Below are 12,500 nucleotides of genomic sequence, written 5' to 3'. Positions count from 1 at the left end.
GAAGGAGAAGGAAGAAAAGGGAGTAGATAAGGAGAAGAAGAAGAAGAAGAAGAAATGGGTGATGATGGAAAGGAGGAAGACGTTGACGACTAAAAAAATGAGATAAACAGATAACAGGAGAGACAATGAAAACAACAACAGCAATAAGAACAAATAACAACGAAAAATCCGCTGAACAGAAAATACCTGAAGGTGCAAACAAAGACAAACAATACAAAAAAACAACAACAGAAAACAAAGACAACAGAACCAACAACAAGCAAGAACGAAAACAACAACAAACAAACAAACAAGAAAAAATAACAAACAAAGAGACAAACAAGAAAAAAACAAGAACAACAACAATCCCCTCTAATACACCCCCCACCCCCACCACCCCCACCACTGCCTCTCCCACTACCGCCACCACTAAAAACAACAAAACAACCCCCCCCACCTCCACCCCCCCCACCACCCACCGACCACCAAACAACCCACCCCCACCCCAAAACCACCCTTACCCTCACCCCCACCCACCAACCACCAAACAACCCACCCACCCCACCCCACACCACCACCACCCCCCCCACCCCCACCCACCCCACCCCCACCACCCTCACCCACCAACCCCCAAACAACCCCCCCCCACACACCCCACCACCACCCACCACCCAACCCCCAATCCCCACCATCCCCACCACCCACCCACCCACCACACAAACCAAAACGGACCGAAACCCCTCCATACCTGAAGGTGAGAGACACAGGATCCTCGCTCGAGACGACTTCGCGGGTGAGGGAAGTCTGTGTCCCTCGGGGCCTTTCCCCCCTTTCCCCCCCGGGGGACGGGGTTTGGGGTTTGTTTTTTTTTTGGGTTTGGGGGGGGTGAGGAAGGGGGTTATGGGGAGGGGGTAGGGGGGAAGGAGAGAGAAGAGAGGGAGGGTGAGGAGGAGAGGAGGAGAGGGAGGGGAGAGGGATAAGAAGAGGAAGAAAGAGAGAGGGGGGAGAAAGAGAGAGAAGAAGAGAGAGAGAGAGAGAAGAAGAAGAGAACGAGAGAGAGAGAGAAAAGAAAAAGAGAGAGAGAAGAAGAAGAAGGGGGTAAGAGAGAAGAGAGAGGAAACGAGAATAAAGAAACGATGAAGCTACGATAGAACGAGAAGAGAGGAGAAGAGAAAGAAGAAGAGCTAAAGATCGATACGTAAAGGAAAAGAATTAGAAAGATGATTAGAAGAGAGAAAGAAGAAGAGAAGAAGAAACGTAGAGACAGACAAGACAGAAGATATAAACACACCCACACACAGAAAGAGACAGAGACAACGAAACAGAGAGAAAAGAACAAAAAAAGATAAAAGAAATAAGGAAAACAGATAAAAGCAGAAAAGACAAGAGAACAGAGAACATAATCAAACAAAGCCAAAGAGCCAGACAGACAGAACTAACTGTTCGGGGCAATAAGGTCATCCCTTCAGCCTCTCTCCGCACATGCACTGATTAGTCAATATCCTTCATTAAGCCATAAGCTTAACACGAATCCATTCCCAGTACCCGCATGTGGATACTGGATCGGGATTAAGAGGATCCGGCTGACACAAATGGGGAAAAATGGTGAGCAGGGCAAAATCGCCTCTCCGCCAGGTACCAATAAGGCTGCTAATTCCAAGGCCGCTCGCGAGCACCCTCAAACACGGAGGTCTATGACGTCATTGTTCTCCCGGATGACGTCATTGCCTTCCTTTTTTTTCGTTTTATGTGGTGATGTTCTTTTTGTTCTTTTCTCTCTCTCTCTCTCTCTCTCTCTCTCTCTCTCTCTCTCTCTCTCTCTCTCTCTCTCTCTCTTTCTCCCTCTCTCTCTCTCTCTCTCTCTTTCTTTTCTTTTTCCCTCTCTCTCTCTCTTTCTTTCTTTCTCCCCTCTCTCTCTCTTCTCTCTCTCTCTCTCTCTCTCTCTCTCTCTCTCTCTCTCTCTCTCTCTCTCTCGCTCGCTCTCTCTCTCTACTAGTTTTTTTTCCTTCTTATTTTTCTTTCTCTACTCGAAGTTCTTCTTCTTCTCCTCCTCCTTCTCCTTCTCCTTCTCCTTCTCCTTCTCCTTCTCCTTCTCCTTCTCCTTCTCCTTCTCCTTCTCCTTCTCCTTCTCCTTTTCTTCTCCTTCTCCTTCTCCTTTTCCTCCTCCTCCTCCTTCTCCTCCCCCTCCTCCTTCTCCTCCTCCCCCCCCCCTCCTCCTCCTCCTCCTCCTCCTCCTCCTCCTCCTCCTCCTCCCTCCTCCTCCTCCTCCTTCTCCACCATCATGTCTTTCCATTCTCTTTCCACGTGATGGCACCCTAACCCTTACCTTGATGCGGGCTGATGTACCACACAGTGCCACCCGTATATGACACCTTCCACGAGCAGAAACCGGAGTCGAACTTGCAAGAGGGGCCGACTTTGCAAGTGCCAGGGTCGAGGGTCAGGCTCCGGACCTCCACCCCCCCGCTCGCTCCTCCGCCGCCCACGCCCACGGCTCGGAGGATCAGCTGAGTGGGAAGGAGAAGAAAGAGGAGGAGGATTAGAAGGAGGAGAAGGAGGAGGAGGAGGGTGAGAACAGTAAGGCTGAAGAGGAGAGATGATATGATGATTATTTCGGTTAGAAAAAGGATATGGCGGTGGTTATGATATTGATAACGATGATGATAATAATAATGATGAGGATAATAACAATAATAATAATAGTAATAATGGTAATGATACTAATAATAATGATAACAATAATAATGATAATGATGATAATGATAACAATGATGATATTGATAACAATAACATAATAACAGTAACAATCATATCAATAAAATTAGAGATGATAATTGTCATCAAAGGTCTCTACCCACCGATACGAAATACATTTTACATAACACGAAATAGATTATTATTAATATTGTTATTATCATTATCATCAATGATAATAATAATAATAATAATAATAATAATAATAATAATAATAATATTATATATTATTATTATTATTATTATTATTATTATTACTATTATTATCATTATCATTATAATAATAATAATTATTATTATTATTATCATTATTTTATTATTATTGTTATTATTATTGTTATTATTATCATTATTATAGTTATTGTTATTATTATATCATCATCATCATCATCATCATCATCATCATCATCATCATCATCATCATCATCATCATCATCATCATCATCATCATCATCTATTATCATCATTATTATTATCATTATTATTATCATTATTATTATCATTATTATCATTACTATTATTATTATCATCATTACTTTTTTTTTTTTATTCTTTCTTTTTTTATATTTCACACAATCTTTCCAGACACATTATTTTTACGACATTTCCAGACTACTAAAACACCTTTATAACACCCCCATCCTTCCCCCTCCTCCCTCCCCCCTCCCTCCCCATCTTTTCACTTTTTTCCCCTTTTCTTTATATATAAAATATATATATATATATATATATATATATATATATATATATATATATATTTTATATATATATTATGTTAATATTATAATATATATATAAAATATATATATATATATAATATATATATATATTATATATTTATTTATTTATTTATTTATTTTTTTTTTTTCTTTATTCTGACCTCTTCACTTCTTTCCTTTATCCCCTCTCTCTCTCCCTCTTTTCCACTCCATTTCTTTTCATCTTTCCCTTTACTATCCCTTTCCTCTCTCTTCCACCCCTCCCACCCTACCTCCTCTTTCCCCTCCCTTTGTTTCCCTTCCCTCCCCCCTCCCCCTTTTCCCTCTCTCCCTTCCCCTTCCCCTCCTCATCCCTCTATCTCTTTCCCGTCTCCTCCCACCTCTCCTTCCTTTCCCTCTCTCTCCCCTCTCCTTCCCCTCCCCTCCCCACTCCTCTTTCTCCATCCCCCTCTCCTCCCACCTCTCCTTCCTTTCCCTCTCTCTCCCCTCTCTTTCCCCTCACCTTCTCGTGACTATAATCCTCCATTGCTCAAGCCGGATTTACCCTCATTTCCCGTCTATAAAACCTGTCTTTCTTGCTCCAATCTCTCCCAGATGGACGCTCCAGAAATAATACCCAGCAGGTGAAAAATACTTTTTTTTATATATGTAAAAAAAATCTTTTTTTTCTTTTCCTTCTTTTTTTTTTTTTTCTAATTATGTTGTCTTTTATGACTTCTGCGAATGCCTTTTTTCGTATCATCTAATGTCATGTATAAAAGAAATCTGTGCATATATTTATTTGGTTTCTTTAAGCAAAATCTGACCTCCCTTTATCATCCTGAAGTAATATCTAACAATCTAAGCAATGTTCATTTTCTTTTTGAATCGAAATCAAAAAATCTTAATCTGATTTTTTTAAAATTACTTTCCAATTCAATTCAAACAAATAAAATCTATGGCAGTTTTAATAACAATATTTTGATAACAGTTTAATTAATAGTTTAATAGTTTAAACAGCTTAATAGTAATGTTTTGATAATAGTCTTAACAAAAGTGCTACGCTTTATAACAATAATAACGATTTCGCAATAATAATGGTGACAAAAAGTGATAGTAACAGTAATAAAATTAGCAACATTGATGAAAATATTGACGATGATTTAAATGAAAATACTAGTAATATCAACAGCAATGGTGATGGAAATAATAATGATGATAGTAGTAATATGCTGCTGCTACTGATAATGATAATGATAATGATGATAATAATAATAATAATAAAAATAATAATAATAATAATAATATAATAATAATAATAAAAATATATAATAATAATAATAATTAATGATAATGAAAAAAAAATAATGATAATAATAAAAATAATATACTAATATTAATAATAAAATAATAATAATAATAATAATAAAAATTAAAAATAAAATAATAATAAATAAAATAATAATAAAATAAAATAACAATAATAATAATAACAATAATAACAACAACAATAGAAATACAACTAATAATTGCAACGCCAATCCTGACCTGGTATCGCCGCGGCATCTCGTGGCCGTCGAGATTAATCACAGCCTCCATGACACTAGGACTCCTGACGCGTCCTTGGGCCCACAGCAGGATCTCCTCGGGGTCCTTCTCCTGGTGCCCTCCTCCCCCTCCTCTTCCTCCGTGGCCCCTTCGCTCTCCTCTCCTGAACCCTCCGGCTCCTCCCCCTACAGCGCCTCCTTCACCCATCGCCGTCGTCGGCTTGAGAAGGACGCGAAGTTCGGAATTCTCGGAGAGGATGCGGTAACGGAGGGTCAGACACGCCCCCTCGGCGAGGTCATTCGGGGTCACGACGGGTGGGGAGAGGAGGTCAGCCCATTGCTGTTCGTGGACGGTGCTGACGGGGTCGCTGACGGAGTGGCTCAAGCGCGGTGGCTTGGCGCTGACGGTTCCGCTGCGTACCTCGGCAACCACGCCTGCTGACGGAGTGAAGTTGGCCCGAAGTTAGGGAAGGAGGGAAGTTTGTTCTTTCGCTTTGACAGGGTGAAGTTTTGCGTTATCGACGCGAGAGGATTTATCACGTGCACTGTATGCATGTGTGTGTGTGTGTGTGTGTGTGTGTGTGTGTGTGTGTGTGTGTGTGTGTGTGTGTGTGTGTGTGTTGTGTGTGTGTGTTGTATGTATGTATGTATGTATGTATGTATGTATGTATGTATGTATGTATGTATGTATGTATGTATGTATGTGTATGTATGCATGTATGTATGTATGTGGCTATATATACACATGCATTAAAGACATAGACTGTCCATATACCCACCTATCTATCTATCTATCTGTCTATCTATCTATTTATATGCCTACCAATCTATCTATCTATCTATCTATCCATCCATCTATCCAACCATCTATCTATCTATCTAGAATAAATATAGACACATGCCCATTGCAACTGATATTCTCTGTGTCAATGGCATTGCAAAACATAAAATTCACAATTTACAACTTCACGTAAATCATTCTAACTCATTCATATTTTTGGATCATTCATTTTTATGGATACGGTGAGTGAGTGAAATGACTTCCGGTCCTGTTTGCAGGTGAAAATTTGCACATACAGACATACATGCATTCGGCAACTCACAAATATGTACACGAGTGTGGAGAGAGGAGAGAGAGAGAGAGAGAGAGAGAGAGAGAGAGAGAGAGAGAGAGAGAGAGAGAGGAGAGAGGAGAGAAGAGAGTAGGGAGAGAGAGGAGAGAGAGAGAGAGAGAGGGGAGAGAGAGAGAGAGAGAGAAAGGCAGAGAGAGAGAGAAGAGAGAGGAGAGAGAGAGAGAGAGAGAGAGAGAGAGAGAGAGAGAGAGAGAGAGATATGAAGAGGCAAACTATTGAACCCTCCCTCCCCTCCCCAAAAAAAGACAAAAGTAATCATACCAGAAAAAACACACGCAAATACAAAACTTTCAAACACGGAACAAAGACACAGACTCCTACCCCCTCCCAAATCCCACCCACACCCCCTAACCCCCAACCCTCCATCCCCTTCCCCACACACCCCTTCCCTACACCCCCATACACCCCTTCCCTACACCCCCACCATGGTCACTCAGCAATCAGTTCCGATGGTCACTCCCGTCCTCCCCTCCCTCTCCCCCCTCCATCCCCTCGCCCACACCCCCACACACCCCCACCCCATCTCCACACCCACCCCACCTCCCCACACCCTCCCAACACCCACCCACTGAGCAGCCAGTTCCGATGGTCACTCTCCTCCTCCTCTCCCTCTCCCCCCTCCTTCCCCTCGCCTACACATCCCTTCTCCCCATACCCCCACCCCTCATCCAATCCCCTCTTCCCACACCCCCACCCTCTCTCCCTACACCCACACATCCACCCCATATCCACACCCCCACACACACCCCACACGCCCACACACCCACCGTGGTCACTGAGCAGCCAGTTGCGATGGTCCGTGTGCGTGTTCCTCCACCCACACAAATCCTTGGTGAAGGAACAGGTCGTGGAGGTCAGGGAATCGAGATTTCCTTCGCAGTGACCTTCCGTGACCTGGACTCCCGTTAGCCCGACGGTGTAGTGGGGGCCGTAACCTCGCTCGTAGACGATGCTCATCTGTTTAAAATAAAATAAATTGGAAAGGGAAAGTAAGGGATGATTAAGATAAAAAATGAATTGGAAAGGAAAAGTAAGGGATAATTGGTTGGAAGGAGAAAAATAAGAGAACAAAGTAAAGAAAAATTAAGGATTTTTTTTTTTCAAAGGACACGAGGCTTACTTTCTTTTCTTTTAACGGTAGGTTCATGTCTGAGCCGCCGTGGTCACAGCATGATACTTAATTGTAGTTTTCATGTTGTGATGCTCTTGGAGTGAGTACGTGGTAGGGTCCCCAGTTCCTTTCCACGGAGAGTGCCGGTGGTACCTTTTAGGTAATCATTCTCTCTATTTATCCGGGCTTGGGAGCAGCACTTGACTTGGGCTGGCTTGGCCACCCAGTGGCTAGGTAGGCAGTCGAGGTGAAATTCCTTGCCCAAGGGAACAACGCGCCGGTCGGTGACTCGAACCCTCGAATTCAGATTGCCGTCGTGACAGTCTTGAGTCCGACGCTTCTAACCATTCGGCCACCGCTGCCTTGACGATCATGGGCTTCCATGATTTTTTTCTTAGCAATTTAGAGCGGTGGTTTGCCATTGCCTTCCGCCCGGTGTTTTTATCGAGTCACCATCTCTATTTACCCGGCACTGACTTGGGCTGGCTTGGCCACCCAGTGGCTAGGTAGGCAATCGAGGTGAAGTTCCTTGCCCAAGGGAAACAACGCGCCAGCCGGTGACTCGAACCCTCGAACTCAGATTGCCGTCGTGACAATCTTGAGTCCGACGCTCTAACCATTCGGAGGCTTACTTACTTGTATAAAAATAAGAGGAAAGATAAAGGAAAATTGAACAAGGAAAAAAAAAAATCAAAGAACACGAGACTTACTTGTTTAAAAATAATTCGAAAGATAAAGGAAACTGAAAAAAGGAAAAAAATCTTTATTTTTTAAAAAGAACACGGGGTTTCCCTTTAAATTTTTTAAAAGAAAAAACCCGGAAGGAAAAGGAAAACAAACTAAAGGGGGAAAGAAAAAGCTATGGGAGACACGATCCTCCCCTTTTAAAGAAAAAGATAAAAAAATAAAGAAAGTGCCCCTGGGGGAAAGAAGGGTTTTTTAAGAGAGGAGTGAAATGGATAGATTTCGAGGAAGCAATAGATGGGGAGGAGAAGGAGGTCTGTATGTTGGGTTAGTGTGTGTGTGTGTGTGTGTGTGTGTGTGTGTGTTGTGTTTTGGGTGTGGGGGTGTGTGTGTGTGGGGTGGGTGTGGTTTGTGTGGTGTGGTGAGTGAGGGGTGAGTGAGTGAGGGGAGTGATGGTGAGTGAGGGGCGAGCGAGGGGAGGATTTAGTGGGTGAGTGATTGGGGTGAGTGAGTGAGTGAGCGAGCGAGTGAGTGGAGTGACCGAAGGGTGAAGCGAGTAAAATGGGGTGGTGAAATTTTGTTTTGCGTGTGGGGCTTTACGTTTTGGCTTGTGTATACGAACGGGATGCGAAACAAGATAGGTAAGATGGCGTGAAGGGGGAAATATATCAACTTACAAAAACAGAACAAAAGGGGAGAGCCCTTAACACCGTACAGGGGGAAAAGGGAGAAAAAAGGGAAAAAAATTTGAATACGCAGGGTGGGGGATTTAAAAAAGATAGATGCTGAACGTGAGAAAAGGGAAAAAGGGGAGGAGAGAGAGAGAAAAGAGAGAGAGAGAAAAGGAGAGAGAAGGGGAGAGAGAGGGGAGAGAGAGAGAGAGAGAGAGAGCCCGTGTGCGTGCGTGGTGTGTGTGGTGTGTGGGGTGTGTGTTTTGTGTGTGTGGGGTTTTGTGTGTGTGTGTGTGTGTGGTGGTGTGGGGGTGTGTGTGTGTGAGTGAGTGAGTAAAGTGATGAGTGAGGAGTGAGGGAGGAGTGGTGAGTGAGTGAGTGAGTGGGGTTTGGGGGGGTAAAAGTAAAATATTTTGAAAAGGCGAAGAAAAAAAAAAAAAATAAAATTAATAAAAAAAAAAATTTTAAAAAAAATTAAAAAGATTTAAAAAAAAAAAAGAGAGAGAAGGAGGGAAAAAAAGGAAAAAAAGGGAAAAGAAAAAAAAGAAAAAAAGAAGTAAAAAAAAGAGAGAAAAAAGGGGAAGGGAATCTTTTAAAATTTTTTCCCCCCCCCCAATTTTTAAACCCCTTTTTTTTTTTTTCCCCCCCAACCCCCCCCCCCCCCCCATCCCCCCCAGCCCCCCCCCCCCGGGCCCCAAATTTTTTCCCCCCCTTTTTTAAAATTTTTCCCTTTTTTCCCTTTTCCCTTTTTACCCCTTCCTAGCCCTTTTAAAAAAAAAAATTTCTTCCCCTTTTAAAAAATTTTAAAAACCCCCCCCCCCCATTTTTTATTTTAAACCTTTCCAATAAAATCCCCAAATATTTTTTTTTTTCCCTTCCTTTCCCTTTTTTTGTCTTTGTCCCTTCCTTTTTTTTTTTTCTTTCTTTTTCCTCTTTTCCGTCTTTTCCTCCTCTCCCCCTCCCCTCGCCTCTCTCCTCTCTTCTCTTCTTCTCTTTTCCCCTTTCTCCCTCTCCTCCTCCCCCTCTCTTTCTTTTCCCCTCTCTCTTTTTCCTCCCCCTCTCTCTTTTACCTCCCCCTCTCTCTTCTCTCTCCCCCTTTCCCCCTCTCCCCCCGATTATCTCTCCCCTCTCTCTTCTCTCCTCCCCCTCTCTTCTTTCCTTCTTTCTCTTCCAATTCCCCCCTTCCCTCCTCTCATTCTCTTCCTCTCTCCCCCCTTTTCCCCTTTCTCTTTTTCCTCTCTTTCCCCCTCTTTCCCTCTCTCTCTTTTTCCCCCCTCATCCCCCTTCTCTTTTCCCTCCTCTCTCCTCCCCCTTTCTCCCCCCCTCCCTGGTTTCCCCTCTCTCTCCCCTTTCCCCCTTCTCCCCTCCCCCCTCCCCCTTTCCTCTCGTTCCTCCCCCCCTCTCCTCCTCTCCCCTCTCTCTTTCTCTTCTTTTTCTCTCTCTTCTCGCTCTCTCTTTTTTTTCCCCCTCTCTTTTCTTTTTTTCCTCTCTCCCCCCCTTCTTTTTTTCTCTCCCCTTTTTTCTCCCCTTTTTTCTCTTCCTCTCTCCTTCCCCCTCTCCCCCTTCCTCTCCCCCTCTCTCTACCCCTTTTCCTCTCTCCCCCTCTTTTCCCCTCTTCCTCTCTCCTTCCTCTCCTTTTTTTTTTCCCCCCCCCCTCTTTTCCCCTCTCTTCTCTTTTTTTCCTCTCTTCTTCCCTCCTCTTTCCCCCCCAACTCCTAAACCCCACTCTTCCCTTTCTCTCTCTCCCCCTTTTCCTCTCTTTTTTTTCCTTTCTCTTTTTTCCCCTCTCCCCTCTCCCCCCTTTTCCTTCTCTCTTTCTCCCCCTTCTCCCCCCCCTCTCTCCCCTTCTCCCCCTCCTCCCCTCTCTCTCTCTCTCTCATTTTTCCCCTTCATCTTTTCCCTCTCTTCCCCTTTCCTTTCTCCCCCTTTCTCCCCCCCCCTCTTTTTCTTTTTTCCTCTCTTTTTTTCCTCTTTTCCCTCTTTTTTCCCCCCTCTCTCTTCTCTCCTCTCTCTCTCTCTCCTCCCCGTCCCCCCTCTCTCCCCTCTCTTCTCTCTTCTCTCTTTCTTCCTCTTTTTCCTCTCTCCCCTCCCTTCCCCTCCTAAAAAAAAAAAAAAAAATTTTTTCCCCTTTCAAAAAAAAAAAAAAACCCGGGGGGCCCCCCCCCCGGGGGGGGGGGGGGAAAAAAAAAAAACCCGGGGGTCTCTCTCCTCTCTCTCTCTCTCCCCTCTGTAAACTCCTCTCTTTTTCTCTCTCTTTCCTTCTCCCCTCCCCTTCGCTCTCCCTCTCCTCCCCGGGGCTCTCTCTCCCCTTCCCTCTTCTCTCTCATCTCTCCGTCCGCCCCCCTCTTTTTCCCTTTCTCTATCCTTCCTCCTCTCTTTTCCCTCTCCTCTCCCCCCCGCCCCTTTCCTCTCCCCCTTCCCTCTTTTTCCCTCTCTCTCTTTTTCCTTTTCCTCTCTCTCTTCCCTCTCTCCCCTCTCTCTCTCTCTCTGCTCTCCTCTCTCTCTCCCCCTCTCTTCCCTCTCTCACCTAAAATTCCTCTCCTCTCTTTTCCTCTCTCTCTCCTCTCTCTCTTTTTACTCTCTTCCCTCCCCTCTCTCCCCCTTCCCCCTTCCCCCTCTCTCATTTTTCCCCTCTCTCTCTCTCCCCCCTTTTCCCCTTTTCCCCTCTCTCCCCTCTCTCCTCCTCTCTTTTCCCCTCGTCTCTCTCTCCTCCTCTCTCTCCCCCTGGGTTCGTCGCTTCTTTTCGCTTTTCCTCTTTCTCTCTTTTCCTCTCTCTTTTGTGTTCGTTTCTCTCTTTCTTTTCCTCTTCCTCTCTCTCTCTCCCTCTTTTCCCCCCTCTCTTCCTCTCTCCCCTTCCTCTCTCTCCCCTTTTTGGTGTTTTTCGCTCCCCTTTTTCTCTCTTTTCCCTCCTCTCCCCTTCCTCTCTCTCTTTTTCCCTTCTTCTTCTCTTTTCCTCTCCTCCTCTTCTCTCTCTTCCTCTCTCTCTCCCTTCCCCTCTCTCCTCTCCCCTCTCTCCCCTCTCTCTCTCCTCCCCTCTCTTACTCTCTTCCTCCCCCTCCCCTCACTCTCCCCCTTCCTCCCTCCTCTTTCTTTTCTCTCCCCCTGTGTTTTCGCTCCTCTCTTTCTCTCTCTTCCCCCTCTCTCCCCTTTCTTGTTCGCTCTCTTTTTCCCTCTCTTTTCCCTCTCTCTCTCTCTCTTCCTCTCTCTCTTCCTCTCTCTCTTTCTCTCTTCTCTTCCTCTCTCTCTCTCTCCCCCCCCCCCCTCTCTCTCCCCTCCCCTCTCTCTCTTCTTTTTTCCTCTCTTACTCTTTACTCTCTTACTCTCTTCCTCTCTCTCTTTTCCTCTCTTTTCTCTCTTCTCTCTCTCCCCTCTCCTTTTCTCCTCTCTCACCTCTCCCCTCTCTCCTCCCCTCTGAAAAAAATTTTTACGTGGTTTTCTTAACCCCCCGAGTTTTTTAAATACCCAAAGGGTAAATTCAAGGAAAATAAACCCTGGGCCAAAAAAATTAATGGAAACGCATGATTATGAAAAAAAGAAAGGAAGAGAGGGAAAGAAAGAAAGAAAATATCCTTTGATCCTTCGTTGAGGTAAATTGAAAGAAAGAAAAAGAGGGGGAAAAGGGATTAGTGGAGAATGATAGGAACAGAGAAAGAAAGACAGGGAGGGACAGAGGGAGGGAGGGAGGGACAGAGGGAGGGAGGGTGGGAGAGAGAGAGCGAAGAAGGAAAAGAGGGAGGGAGGAAGGGAGGGAGGGAGAGAAAAAGGGGGAAGGGAAGGAGGAAAGGAGAGAGAGAGAGAGAGAGAGAGAGAGAGAGAGAGAGAGAGAGAGAGAGAGAGAGAGAGAGAGAGAGAGAGAGTTTATAGTGTTAATGATCATGGTACAGCATCTAACACCAAGAACAATTATAACGATACTAATAACA

The 12,500-nt window shown here is 44.7% G+C and overlaps 2 protein-coding genes across 2 annotated transcripts in view; both read right to left on the bottom strand.

The window, feature by feature from the left end:
• The window catches only part of LOC119576772 (low-density lipoprotein receptor-related protein 2-like), a 29,993-nt gene extending 29,191 nt beyond the window's left edge, over positions 1-802 (bottom strand). The window contains exon 1 of the mRNA XM_037924410.1: positions 728-802. The gene's annotated coding sequence lies outside the window, so the exon portion shown is untranslated. The remainder of the gene's footprint in view (positions 1-727) is intronic.
• Positions 803-2,274: 1,472 nt separating this feature from the next.
• The window catches only part of LOC119577272, a gene marked incomplete at its 5' end in the record, with an annotated part of 67,289 nt that continues 57,063 nt past the window's right edge, over positions 2,275-12,500 (bottom strand). Inside the window, 3 exon segments of the mRNA XM_037925020.1 lie at positions 2,275-2,486; positions 4,980-5,413; positions 6,879-7,068. Coding sequence (XP_037780948.1) covers positions 2,295-2,486; positions 4,980-5,413; positions 6,879-7,068 — 816 coding nt within the window.

This window comes from Penaeus monodon, chromosome 9, assembly GCF_015228065.2.
Source record: "Penaeus monodon isolate SGIC_2016 chromosome 9, NSTDA_Pmon_1, whole genome shotgun sequence".
NCBI classification, from domain to species: domain Eukaryota; kingdom Metazoa; phylum Arthropoda; class Malacostraca; order Decapoda; family Penaeidae; genus Penaeus; species Penaeus monodon.
Note: the sequence above shows the minus strand (reverse complement) of the source record. Positions and strands in the feature narration are given on the sequence as shown.